Genomic DNA, 14,243 nt, shown 5'->3' with positions numbered 1-14,243 from the left:
GATCCATGTCTGGAATGCCCCACAATTGAGTAATTTGGGCAAAGATTTCCGGATGGAGTTCCCACTCCCCCGGATGAAATGTCTGACGACTCAGAAAATCCGCTTCCCAATTTTCCACTCCTGGGATGTGGATTGCAGACAAGTGGCAGGAGTGAGTCTCCGCCCATTGAATGATTTTGGTCACTTCTTCCATCGCCAGGGAACTCCTTGTTCCCCCCTGATGGTTGATGTACGCAACAGTCGTCATGTTGTCTGATTGAAACCGTATGAACTTGGCCTTTGCTAGCTGAGGCCAAGCCTTGAGAGCATTGAATATCGCTCTCAGTTCCAGAATATTTATCGGGAGAAGAGATTCTTCCCGAGACCAAAGACCCTGAGCTTTCAGGGGTCCCCAGACCGCGCCCCAGCCCACCAGACTGGCGTCGGTCGTGACAATGACCCACTCTGGTCTGCGGAAGCTCATCCCCTGTGACAGGTTGTCCAGGGACAGCCACCAACGGAGTGAATCTCTGGTCCTCTGATCTACTTGTATCGTCGGAGACAAGTCTGTATAGTCCCCATTCCACTGACTGAGCATGCACAGTTGTAATGGTCTTAGATGAATTCGCGCAAAAGGAACTATGTCCATTGCCGCTACCATCAAACCTATTACTTCCATGCACTGCGCTATGGAAGGAAGAGGAACAGAATGAAGTATTTGACAAGAGTTTAGAAGTTTTGATTTTCTGGCCTCTGTCAGAAAAATCCTCATTTCTAAGGAGTCTATTATTGTTCCCAAGAAGGGAACCCTTGTTGACGGAGATAGAGAACTTTTTTCTACGTTCACTTTCCACCCGTGAGATCTGAGAAAGGCCAGGACAATGTCCGTGTGAGCCTTTGCTTGAGGAAGGGACGACGCTTGAATCAGAATGTCGTCCAAGTAAGGTACTACTGCAATGCCCCTTGGTCTTAGCACCGCTAGAAGGGACCCTAGTACCTTTGTGAAAATCCTTGGAGCAGTGGCTAATCCGAACGGAAGTGCCACAAACTGGTAATGCTTGTCCAGGAATGCGAACCTTAGGAACCGATGATGTTCCTTGTGGATAGGAATATGTAGATACGCATCCTTTAAATCCACCGTGGTCATGAATTGACCTTCCTGGATGGAAGGAAGAATTGTTCGAATGGTTACCATTTTGAACGATGGAACCTTGAGAAACTTGTTTAGGATCTTGAGATCTAAGATTGGTCTGAATGTTCCCTCTTTTTTGGGAACTACGAACAGATTGGAGTAGAACCCCATCCCTTGTTCTCCTAATGGAACAGGATGAATCACTCCCATTTTTAACAGGTCTTCTACACAATGTAAGAATGCCTGTCTTTTTATGTGGTCTGAAGACAATTGAGACCTGTGGAACCTCCCCCTTGGGGGAAGCCCCTTGAATTCCAGAAGATAACCTTGGGAGACTATTTCTAGTGCCCAAGGATCCAGAACATCTCTTGCCCAAGCCTGAGCGAAGAGAGAGAGTCTGCCCCCCACCAGATCCGGTCCCGGATCGGGGGCCAACATCTCATGCTGTCTTGGTAGCAGTGGCAGGTTTCTTGGCCTGCTTTCCTTTGTTCCAGCCTTGCATTGGTCTCCAGGCTGGCTTGGCTTGAGAAGTATTACCCTCTTGCTTAGAGGACGTAGCACTTGGGGCTGGTCCGTTTCTGCGAAAGGGACGAAAATTAGGTTTATTTTTGGCCTTGAAAGACCTATCCTGGGGAAGGGCGTGGCCCTTGCCCCCAGTGATATCAGAGATAATCTCTTTCAAGTCAGGGCCAAACAGCGTTTTCCCCTTGAAAGGAATGTTAAGCAATTTGTTCTTGGAAGACGCATCCGCTGACCAAGATTTTAACCAAAGCGCTCTGCGCGCCACAATAGCAAAACCAGAATTTTTCGCCGCTAACCTAGCCAATTGCAAAGTGGCGTCTAGGGTGAAAGAATTAGCCAATTTGAGAGCATGAATTCTGTCCATAATCTCCTCATAAGAAGAAGAATTATTATTGAGCGCCTTTTCTAGCTCATCGAACCAGAAACACGCTGCTGTAGTGACAGGAACAATGCATGAAATTGGTTGTAGAAGGTAACCTTGCTGAACAAACATCTTTTTAAGCAAACCTTCTAATTTTTTATCCATAGGATCTTTGAAAGCACAACTATCTTCTATGGGTATAGTGGTGCGTTTGTTTAGAGTAGAAACCGCCCCCCTCGACCTTGGGGACTGTCTGCCATAAGTCCTTTCTGGGGTCGACCATAGGAAACAATTTTTTAAATATGGGGGGAGGGACGAAAGGTATACCGGGGCCTTTCCCATTCTTTATTTACAATGTCCGCCACCCGCTTGGGTATAGGAAAAGCTTCGGGGGGCCCCGGGACCTCTAGGAACTTGTCCATTTTACATAGTTTCTCTGGAATGACCAAATTCTCACAATCATCCAGAGTGGATAACACCTCCTTAAGCAGAGCGCGGAGATGTTCCAATTTAAATTTAAATGTAATCACATCAGGTTCAGCTTGTTGAGAAATTTTCCCTGAATCTGAAATTTCTCCCTCAGACAAAACCTCCCTGGCCCCCTCAGACTGGTGTAGGGGCCCTTCAGAACCAATATCATCAGCGTCCTCATGCTCTTCAGTATTTTCTAAAACAGAGCAGTCGCGCTTTCGCTGATAAGTGGGCATTTTGGCTAAAATGTTTTTGATAGAATTATCCATTACAGCCGTTAATTGTTGCATAGTAAGGAGTATTGGCGCGCTAGATGTACTAGGGGCCTCCTGTGTGGGCAAGACTGGTGTAGACGAAGGAGGGGATGATGCAGTACCATGCTTACTCCCCTCACTTGAGGAATCATCTTGGGCATCATTTTCTCTAAATTTTGTGTCACATAAATCACATCTATTTAAATGAGAAGGAACCTTGGCTTCCCCACATTCAGAACACAGTCTATCTGGTAGTTCAGACATGTTAAACAGGCAAAAACTTGATAACAAAGTACAAAAAACGTTTTAAAATAAACCGTTACTGTCACTTTAAATTTTAAACTGAACACACTTTATTACTGCAATTGCGAAAAAGTATGAAGGAATTGTTCAAAATTCACCAAAATTTCACCACAGCGTCTTAAAGCCTTAAAAGTATTGCACACCAAATTTGGAAGCTTTAACCCTTAAAATAACGGAACCGGAGCCGTTTTTATATTTAACCCCTTTACAGTCCCTGGTATCTGCTTTGCTGAGACCCAACCAAGCCCAAAGGGGAATACGATACCAAATGACGCCTTCAGAAAGTCTTTTCTATGTATCAGAGCTCCTCACACATGCATCTGCATGTCATGCTTCTCAAAAACAAGTGCGCAATAGAGGCGCGAAAATGAGACTCTGCCTATGATTAGGGAAAGCCCCTAGAGAATAAGGTGTCCAATACAGTGCCTGCCGGTTATTTTACATAATTCCAAAGATTAAAATAATTCCTCAAGGCTATGGATTTTAAAATATGTTTATATATAAATCGATTTAGCCCAGAAAATGTCTACAGTCTTAAAAAGCCCTTGTGAAGCCCTTTTTTTCTTTTTGTAATAAAAATGGCTTACCGGATCCCATAGGGAAAATGACAGCTTCCAGCATTACATCGTCTTGTTAGAATGTGTCATACCTCAAGCAGCAAAAGTCTGCTCACTGTTCCCCCAACTGAAGTTAATTCCTCTCAACAGTCCTGTGTGGAAACAGCCATCGATTTTAGTAACGGTTGCTAAAATCATTTTCCTCTTACAAACAGAAATCTTCATCTCTTTTCTGTTTCAGAGTAAATAGTACATACCAGCACTATTTTAAAATAACAAACTCTTGATTGAATAATAAAAACTACAGTTAAACACTAAAAAACTCTAAGCCATCTCCGTGGAGATGTTGCCTGTACAACGGCAAAGAGAATGACTGGGGAAGGCGGAGCCTAGGAGGGATCATGTGACCAGCTTTGCTGGGCTCTTTGCCATTTCCTGTTGGGGAGGAGAATATCCCACAAGTAAGGATGACGCCGTGGACCGGACACACCTATGTTGGAGAAAAGGGCTAAAGACTATATATCAGTAACAGGACACAGCCTTACACATTTATCTATAGAGTACATATATCAGCAATAGCAAGCGATCCTCAAAAAATTGTGCAAACAGGTAATAGTGACATCAATTCATATAACAAATGCCATCAATCTAGGCTAAGTGTAAATATCAAACTCTGCACTATATCATGCAAAGCATAGTCCCAAATCACCTGATTTTATATAAACAATCCAAATTATGACTCCTATCTTATTTCTGGGTTGCACATAAGACAGAAGTAGTTGTAAACTAAAAAATAAACATAGTGTCCTAAAAAAGTGAAAAAGTAAAATGTATGTAGACGTCCTTTAGGCTAAGGACATAACCATAAAACACAATACCATGTGCATGAGTTCATTGGAGTAAAACAGCTGATGCCGTGCACAGACCAACTAATCGATTATGAGATTCGTTGACAACTATTTTCATAATTGATTATTATTGATTATGCTGATTAGTTGTTGCAGCTCTATTAATAACATATCACATCTATTAGCTTCCCCTACAGTATTTAATAACATATAAAATCTATAAGGTTCCCCATTAGTATTTAATAACATATCACATCTATTAGGTTCCCTTATAGCAGTGATGGCGAACCTTGGCACTCCAGATGTTTCAGAATTACATTTCCCATGATGCTTGACTGGACTTCAGAGTGCTTAAGCATCATGGGAAATGTAGTTCTAAAACATCTGGAGTGCCAAGGTTCGCCATCACTGCCATATAGTATATAACATATATCTATTAGGTTCCCCTATAGTATATAACACATCACATCTATTAGGTTCCCCTATAGTATTTAATAACATACCACATCTATTAGGTTCCCCTATAGTATTTAATAACATATCACATCTATTAGGTTCCCCTATAGCAGGGGTGTCCAAACTTTGCTCTCCAGAGGTTTTGGAACTACATTTCCGATGATGCTCAGCCAGCATTTTATCTAGCTGAGCATCATGGGAAATGTAGTTCCAAAACCTCTGGAGAGCAAAGTTTGGACACCCCTGCCCTATAGTATTTAACAACATGTCACATCTATTAGATTCCCCTATACTATTTAATAATATATCCTATATATTAGGTTCCCCTATAGTATTTAATAACAGATCACATCTATTAGGTTCCCCTATAGTATTCAACAACATATCACATCTATTAGGTTCCCCTATAGTATTTAACAACATATCACATCTATTAAGTTCACCTATAATATGTAATAACATATCACATCTATTAGGCTCCCTATAGTATGTAATACCATATCACATATATTAGGTTCCCCTATAGTATTTAATACCATATCACATCTATTAGGCTCCCTATAGTATTTAATACCATATTACATCTATTAGGTTCCCTATAGTATTTAGCAGTTTTGTGATCACTTTTACTGTTGTGCATTACCCTATATGCGCGGTTGGTCACACTAATATTTTACGCTACTTGCAGAGGGTTCTCGATATAAAGGATTCACCTGCGCAAGCTCTTGGCCCAACTGATCTCGCTCTTCCACAACCATCTGAAGCTGGTGGTTTACATCTGTCGCTCCCGGTTGGCTGGAAAACTGTAAGGAAAACAAACAAATTGAGACACAATATAAGCAGGTGCTAACGTTCATTCTCTTGTTGTGTTTAACAGGAAAGGCTGTAAGGTTTAAACCAGTTTACAGCAATATGGGGAATAGAAATGTGAAGGTGCAAGAGATAGAAGGTAGCGAAAATCAAAATAACAGATGTGTGTACAAGTCAGATGCACTTTTACTTAGTGCGACTTCATACAAACTCATAAAGCGTTTAGTAAATAGAACAGTTCCAGAATTAAACCAAAAAGCAGGGTCAATAACTGACACAGAACAAATAGGACGTTATTTACCAATGACTATTCCTAACATTAAATTAAAAGGGATATGAAGCCGTCTAATTGTTGTAATAAATAAGCACTAAGCAGTAGTTTACACTTACTAGAAATTATTACAATATATATAAATTATCTATTTAAATTGATTTTATCTTATTACTTTTTTTTTTTTTTTTTTAGTTAATTTGTTTAGTTAATTTGTTTACTTGCGGTCACAGTCCTACAAGCGGGCTGGGGTCTACACAAAACAATGAGCTTTCCCTTTAAAGTGGTTGCTAATAGACATTAGGCACCAGCTTTAGTCAGTGTCTTGCCCATGCTTAGTAGAGAAACTTTTCTGCAAAAATCATGTGACAGTAAACTTAAGTTGTATACCGATAGCTCTCTGTTCTCATTAAAGGCAATTGCTACACTGAAAAGATCTAACTGTACATTTACGTTTCTTTTTATTTACTTTAACATTACCAACATTACTAATGGATAACCGTTTCATATCCCTTTAATCACGAATAGGTAATAAGTTCCGTAAGTTTATCCACTGCCCTTCTTTCCACATCCCATCCAGGTTGTAGGGGATGCTGAAAGATTTGTTGTTGTTTGGAGAATTATTAATTTGGTGCCTCTTCATAAAAAGGGCAGGAGGGAAGGTTTCAGTAAAGCTTGAAATCAGCAACCCACTGCTGGGAGCTTGCTGAGCCAATGACAAGAGACATATGCGTGAAGACACCAGTTCCCGGCTCCTACACACAAACCTCACATACAACTGCCAGACAAAAGACATATGAGTGAAGTCACCAGTTTCCGGGCTAGCTATTCCAAAAAAACCAAACCTCACATACAACTGCCAGACAAAAGACATTTGAGTGAAGTCACCAGTTTCCGGGCTAGCTATTCCAAAAAAACCAAACCTCACATACAACTGCCAGACAAAAGACATATGAGTGAAGTCACCAGTTTCCGGGCTAGCTATTCCAAAAAAACCAAACCTCACATACAACTGCCAGACAAAAGACATATGAGTGAAGTCACCAGTTTCCGGGCTAGCTATTCCAAAAAAACCAAACCTCACATACAACTGCCAGACAAAAGACATTTGAGTGAAGACACCAGTTTCCGGGCTAGCTATTCCTACACACAAACACCACATACAACAGCCAGACAAGAGTCATATGAGTGAAGCCACCAGTTGCCGGGCTAGCTATTCCTATAAACACCACATACAACAGCCAGACAAGAGTCATACGAGTGAAGCCACCAGTTGCCGGGCTAGTTATTCCTACACACAAACACCACATACAACAGCCAGACAAGAGTCATATGAGTGAAGCCACCAGTTGCCGGGCTAGCTATTCCTACACACAAACACCACATACAACAGCCAGACAAGAGTCATATGAGTGAAGCCACCAGTTGCCGGGCTAGCTATTCCTATAAACACCACATACAACAGCCAGACAAGAGTCATATGAGTGAAGCCACCAGTTGCCGGGCTAGCTATTCCTATAAACACCACATACAACAGCCAGACAAGAGTCATACGAGTGAAGCCACCAGTTGCCGGGCTAGTTATTCCTACACACAAACACCACATACAACAGCCAGACAAGAGTCATATGAGTGAAGCCACCAGTTGCCGGGCTAGCTATTCCTATAAACACCACATACAACAGCCAGACAAGAGTCATATGAGTGAAGCCACCAGTTGCCGGGCTAGCTATTCATACACACAAACACCACATACAAAAGCCAGACAAGAGTCATATGAGTGAAGCCACCAGTTGCCGGGCTAGCTATTTCTATAAACACCACATACAACAGCCAGACAAGAGTCATATGAGTGAAGCCACCAGTTGCCGGGCTAGCTATTCATACACACAAACACCACATACAAAAGCCAGACAAGAGTCATATGAGTGAAGCCACCAGTTGCCGGGCTAGCTATTCCTATAAACACCACATACAAAAGCCAGACAAGAGTCATATGAGTGAAGCCACCAGTTGCCGGGCTAGCTATTTCTATAAACACCACATACAACAGCCAGACAAGAGTCATATGAGTGAAGCCACCAGTTGCCGGGCTAGCTATTCATACACACAAACACCACATACAAAAGCCAGACAAGAGTCATATGAGTGAAGCCACCAGTTGCCGGGCTAGCTATTCCTATAAACACCACATACAACTGCCAGACAAGAGACATATGAATGAAGTCATCAGTTGACGGGCTAGCTATTCATACAAACACCACATACAACTGCCAGCCAAGAGACAAATGAATGAAGTCACCAGTTGCCGGGCTAGCTATTCCTACAAACACCGGATACAACTGCCAAACTCACCTGTTGGATCATGAGGTCAGCCATCTCCAGCTTCTTGTGCAAGTCTCCTACTTCCAGCCGCATGTTTGCGTTCTCTGACAGTAACACATTCAGTCTTTCAGACAGCTCTGAGTTTTGTTGCTTCACCTCTTCATTGTCTTTACTGAGAAAAAAAATAAGTGTCACTTATCTGGGTCCTTCATAAACTTAAATCTCTTATGCATCTCAGATCCTACCTGTTTTTTAAGGACTCAAGTCGAAGGTTGTCTCGCTGCTTCTCCAGTTCTTTATTTAGCTGAAATAGAATTAAATTAAATGAAGATTGGCCACAAGTTTGTGCTAATATTGTTATCAGCTAATACAGTTCCCATTTACCTGTAAATATAACCACACATATTGAGGCAAATCAATTGTTTTTTTATTATTAAAAAAAATCTAAACTCTTTCGCACATTAACTGTAGCATCACATGACACACAATAAGAGTCTAGAAAACTTGAGGATTGCACATTAACTGTAGCATCACATGACACACAAGAGTCTAGAAAACTTGAGGATTGCACATTAACTGTGGCATCACATGACACACAATAAGAGGCATATTTAACAAAGGTCTTGCGGATCTGATCCGACAGTGCGGATCAGGTCCGCAAGACTTCGCTGAATGTAGAGAGCAATACGCTCTCCGTATTCAGCATTGCACCAGCAGCTCACAAAATCTGCTGGTGCAACGCCGCCCACTGCAGGGAGGTGTCAATCAACCCGATCGTACTCGATCGGGTTGATTTCCGGCGATGTCTGTCCGCCTGCTCAGAGCAGGTGGACAGGTTATGGAGCAGCGGTCTTTGTGACCGCTGCTTCATAACTGCTGTTTCTGGCGAGTCTGAAGACTCGCCAGAAACACGGGCCGTCAAGCTCCTTTCGGAGCGCACATTAACGGTGGCATCACATGACGCACAACAGGATTCTAGACAACTTGAGGATTGCACATTAACGGTGGCATCACATGACGCACAACAGGATTCTAGACAACTTGAGGATTGCACATTAACTGTAGCATCACATGACACACAATAAGAGTCTAGACAACTTGAGGATTGCACATTAACTGTAGCATCACATGACACACAATAAGAGTCTAGACAACTTGAGGATTGCACATTAACTGTAGCACCACATGACACACAATAAGAGTCTAGACAACTTGAGGATTGCACATTAACTGTAGCATCACATGACACACAATAAGAGTCTAGACAACTTGAGGATTGCACATTAACTGTAGCATCACATGACACACAATAGGAGCCTAGACAACTTGAGGATTGCACATTAACTGTAGCATCACATGACACACAATAAGAGTCTAGACAACTTGAGGATTGCACATTAACAGTAGCATCACATGACACACAATAAGAGTCTAGACAACTTGAGGATTGCACATTAACAGTAGCATCACATGACACACAATAAGAGTCTAGACAACTTGAGGATTGCACATTAACAGTAGCATCACATGACACACAATAAGAGTCTAGACAACTTGAGGATTGCACATTAACTGTAGCATCACATGACACACAATAAGAGTCTAGACAACTTGAGGATTGCACATTAACAGTAGCATCACATGACACACAATAAGAGTCTAGACAACTTGAGGATTGCACATTAACAGTAGCATCACATGACACACAATAGGAGCCTAGACAACTTGAGGATTGCACATTAACTGTAGCATCACATGACACACAATAGGAGCCTAGACAACTTGAGGATTGCACATTAACAGTAGCATCACATGACACACAATAGGAGCCTAGACAACTTGAGGATTGCACATTAACAGTAGCATCACATGACACACAATAGGAGCCTAGACAACTTGAGGATTGCACATTAACAGTAGCATCACATGACACACAATAGGAGCCTAGACAACTTGAGGATTGCACATTAACAGTAGCATCACATGACACACAATAGGAGCCTAGACAACTTGAGGATTGATAGAAAGTTCAAACAAGCTGTTCATCAGAAACCTCTCTTCTCTCTCATTTGAAGATCACTTTCATCCCATCATTTGTTTTATTTCACTATTAGACATATTAGGTCATTCCTACCTCTCAGGTCAATCCATACAAACTGCAAATGCCTTATAAAGCCTCCTGCAGCTACAGGGCCTTATTCCTGCTTCTCTAGCGTGGTGTCGTCCCATGCCTTTCCCTGGAGCTGCGACATGGGTTAAGCTATGGACAAATATTTCACACTCACTTTACAAATCCTGTACATGTCCTTAAGGGCATCATTTTGTGTATTTCCATCTGCTCCACTCCTGGATCTCTAAAGCAGATAAAACATGTTCTGACTCTAGCAACGCTATTGGAGGGTTCTGTGCACAGCTTCAAGCTTCCGTGCAGTAGCGCCATACAGATCTGGTCTTCATCTAGGAGCTCAACAAAACCTCAAGGCATTGGGACATTCCCACTACAGTAGCTACCTTCTCATTGTGACATATACTTTATACAACAACATTAGACTTCATAGAAGTAGATATACACACATAGATCCTATTTCTACTGCAAATGGCCCTATGCTTTATGCAAAACAGAATTTATGTTTACCTGATAAATTACTTTCTCCAACGGTGTGTCCGGTCCACGGCGTCATCCTTACTTGTGGGATATTCTCTTCCCCAACAGGAAATGGCAAAGAGCCCAGCAAAGCTTGTCACATGATCCCTCCTAGGCTCCGCCTACCCCAGTCATTCGACCGACGTTAAGGAGGAATATTTGCATAGGAGAAACCATATGTTACCGTGGTGACTGTAGTTAAAGAAAATAAATTATCAGACCTGATTAAAAAAAAAAACCAGGGCGGGCCGTGGACCGGACACACCGTTGGAGAAAGTAATTTATCAGGTAAACATAAATTCTGTTTTCTCCAACATAGGTGTGTCCGGTCCACGGCGTCATCCTTACTTGTGGGAACCAATACCAAAGCTTTAGGACACGGATGAAGGGAGGGAGCAAATCAGGTCACCTAAATGGAAGGCACCACGGCTTGCAAAACCTTTCTCCCAAAAATAGCCTCAGAAGAAGCAAAAACATAATTTATGCTTACCTGATAAATTCCTTTCTTCTGTTGTGTGATCAGTCCACGGGTCATCATTACTTCTGGGATATAACTCCTCCCCAACAGGAAATGCAAGAGGATTCACCCAGCAGAGCTGCACATAGCTCCTCCCCTCTACGTCAGTCCCAGTCATTCGACCAAGAATCAACGAGAAAGAAGTAACCAAGGGTGAAGTGGTGACTGGAGTATAATTTTAAAAAATATTTACCTGCCTTAAAAACAGGGCGGGCCGTGGACTGATCACACAACAGAAGAAAGGAATTTATCAGGTAAGCATAAATTATGTTTTCTTCTGTTATGTGTGATCAGTCCACGGGTCATCATTACTTCTGGGATACCAATACCAAAGCAAAAGTACACGGATGACGGGAGGGATAGGCAGGCTCATTATACAGAAGGAACCACTGCCTGAAGAACCTTTCTCCCAAAAATAGCCTCCGAAGAAGCAAAAGTATCAAATTTGTAAAATTTGGAAAAAGTATGAAGCGAAGACCAAGTTGCAGCCTTGCAAATCTGTTCAACAGAGGCCTCATTCTTAAAGGCCCAAGTGGAAGCCACAGCTCTAGTGGAGTGGGCTGTAATTCTTTCAGGAGGCTGCTGTCCAGCAGTCTCATAGGCTAACCGTATTATGCTACGAAGCCAAAAAGAGAGAGAGGTAGCAGAAGCTTTTTGACCTCTCCTCTGTCCAGAATAAACGACAAACAGGGAAGAAGTTTGACGAAAATCTTTAGTTGCCTGCAAGTAGAACTTGAGGGCACGAACTACATCCAGATTGTGTAGAAGACGTTCCTTCTTTGAAGAAGGATTTGGACACAAGGATGGAACAACAATCTCTTGATTGATATTCCTGTTAGTAACTACCTTAGGTAAGAACCCAGGTTTAGTACGCAGAACTACCTTGTCTGAGTGAAAAATCAGATAAGGAGAATCACAATGTAATGCTGATAACTCAGAGACTCTTCGAGCCGAGGAAATAGCCATTAAAAACAGAACTTTCCAAGATAACAATTTTATATCAATGGAATGAAGGGGTTCAAACGGAACACCCTGTAAAACGTTAAGAACTAAGTTTAAACTCCATGGTGGAGCAACAGCTTTAAACACAGGCTTGATCCTAGCTAAAGCCTGACAAAAGGCCTGGACGTCTGGATTTTCTGACAGACGCCTGTGTAACAAGATGGACAGAGCTGAAATCTGTCCCTTTAATGAACTAGCCGATAAACCCTTTTCTAAGCCTTCTTGTAGAAAGGACAAGATCCTAGAGATCCTAACCTTACTCCAGGAGTAACGTTTGGATTCACACCAGTATAGGTATTTACGCCATATTTTATGGTAAATCTTTCTGGTAACAGGCTTCCTAGCCTGTATCAGGGTATCAATAACCGACTCAGAAAAACCACGTTTTGATAAAATCAAGCGTTCAATTTCCAAGCAGTCAGCTTCAGAGAAGTTAGATTTTGATGTTTGAACGGACCCTGTATCAGAAGGTCCTGTCTTAGAGGTAGAGACCAAGGCGGACAGGATGACATGTCCACTAGATCTGCATACCAAGTCCTGCGTGGCCATGCAGGTGCTATTAGAATCACTGATGCTCCCTCCTGTTTGATTTTGGCAATCAATCGAGGAAGCAGCGGGAAGGGTGGAAACACATAAGCCATCCCGAAGTTCCAAGGTGCTGTCAAAGCATCTATCAGAACCGCTCCCGGATCCCTGGATCTGGACCCGTAGTGAGGAAGCTTGGCGTTCTGGCGAGACGCCATGAGATCTATCTGTGGTTTGCCCCAACGTCGAAGTATTTGGGCAAAGACCTCCGGATGAAGTTCCCACTCCCCCGGATGAAAAGTCTGGCGACTCAAGAAATCCGCCTCCCAGTTCTCCACTCCCGGGATGTGGATTGCTGACAGGTGGCAAGAGTGAGACTCTGCCCATCGAATTATCTTTGATACTTCCATCATTGCTAGGGAGCTTTTTGTCCCTCCCTGATGGTTGATGTAAGCTACAGTCGTGATATTGTCCGACTGAAACCTGATGAACCCCCGAGTTGTTAATTGGGGCCAAGCCAGAAGGGCATTGAGAACTGCTCTCAATTCCAGAATGTTTATTGGAAGGAGACTCTCCTCCTGATTCCATAATCCCTGAGCCTTCAGAGAATTCCAGACAGCGCCCCAACCTAGTAGGCTGGCGTCTGTTGTTACAATTGTCCAGTCTGGCCTGCTGAATGGCATCCCCCTGGACAGGTGTGGCCGATGAAGCCACCATAGAAGAGAATTTCTGGTCTCTTGATTCAGATTCAGAGTAGGGGACAAATCTGAGTAATCCCCATTCCACTGACTTAGCATGCATAATTGCAGCGGTCTGAGGTGTAGGCGTGCAAAAGGTACTATGTCCATTGCCGCTACCATTAAGCCGATCACCTCCATGCATTGAGCTACTGACGGGTGTTGAATGGAATGAAGGACACGGCATGCATCTTGAAGCTTTGTTAACCTGTCCTCTGTCAGGTAAATCTTCATTTCTACAGAATCTATAAGAGTCCCCAAGAATGGAACTCTTGTGAGAGGAAAAAGAGAACTCTTCTTTTCGTTCACTTTCCATCCATGCGACCTTAGAAATGCCAGAACTAACTCTGTATGAGACTTGGCAGTTTGAAAGCTTGAAGCTTGTATTAGAATGTCGTCTAGGTACGGAGCTACCGAAATCCCTCGCGGTCTTAGTACCGCCAGGAGGGCACCTAGAATCTTTGTGAAGATTCTTGGGGCCGTAGCCAATCCGAATGGAAGAGCTACAAACTGGTAGTGCCTGTCTAGG

At 42.7% G+C, this 14,243-nt stretch overlaps 1 protein-coding gene across 1 annotated transcript in view; it reads right to left on the bottom strand.

The window, feature by feature from the left end:
- The window catches only part of GOLGA2 (golgin A2), a 290,650-nt gene that overhangs the window by 170,609 nt on the left and 105,798 nt on the right, over nucleotides 1-14,243 (bottom strand). The window contains exons 13-15 of the mRNA XM_053695478.1: nucleotides 8,535-8,593; nucleotides 8,320-8,461; nucleotides 5,597-5,686 (exon numbers count right to left, since the gene is read on the bottom strand). Of these exons, the coding sequence (XP_053551453.1) occupies nucleotides 5,597-5,686; nucleotides 8,320-8,461; nucleotides 8,535-8,593 (291 nt within the window). The remainder of the gene's footprint in view (nucleotides 1-5,596; nucleotides 5,687-8,319; nucleotides 8,462-8,534; nucleotides 8,594-14,243) is intronic.

Source organism: Bombina bombina, chromosome 12, assembly GCF_027579735.1.
Source record: "Bombina bombina isolate aBomBom1 chromosome 12, aBomBom1.pri, whole genome shotgun sequence".
In the NCBI taxonomy this organism is placed as follows: domain Eukaryota; kingdom Metazoa; phylum Chordata; class Amphibia; order Anura; family Bombinatoridae; genus Bombina; species Bombina bombina.
This window is presented reverse-complemented; position numbering and strand designations above follow the sequence as displayed.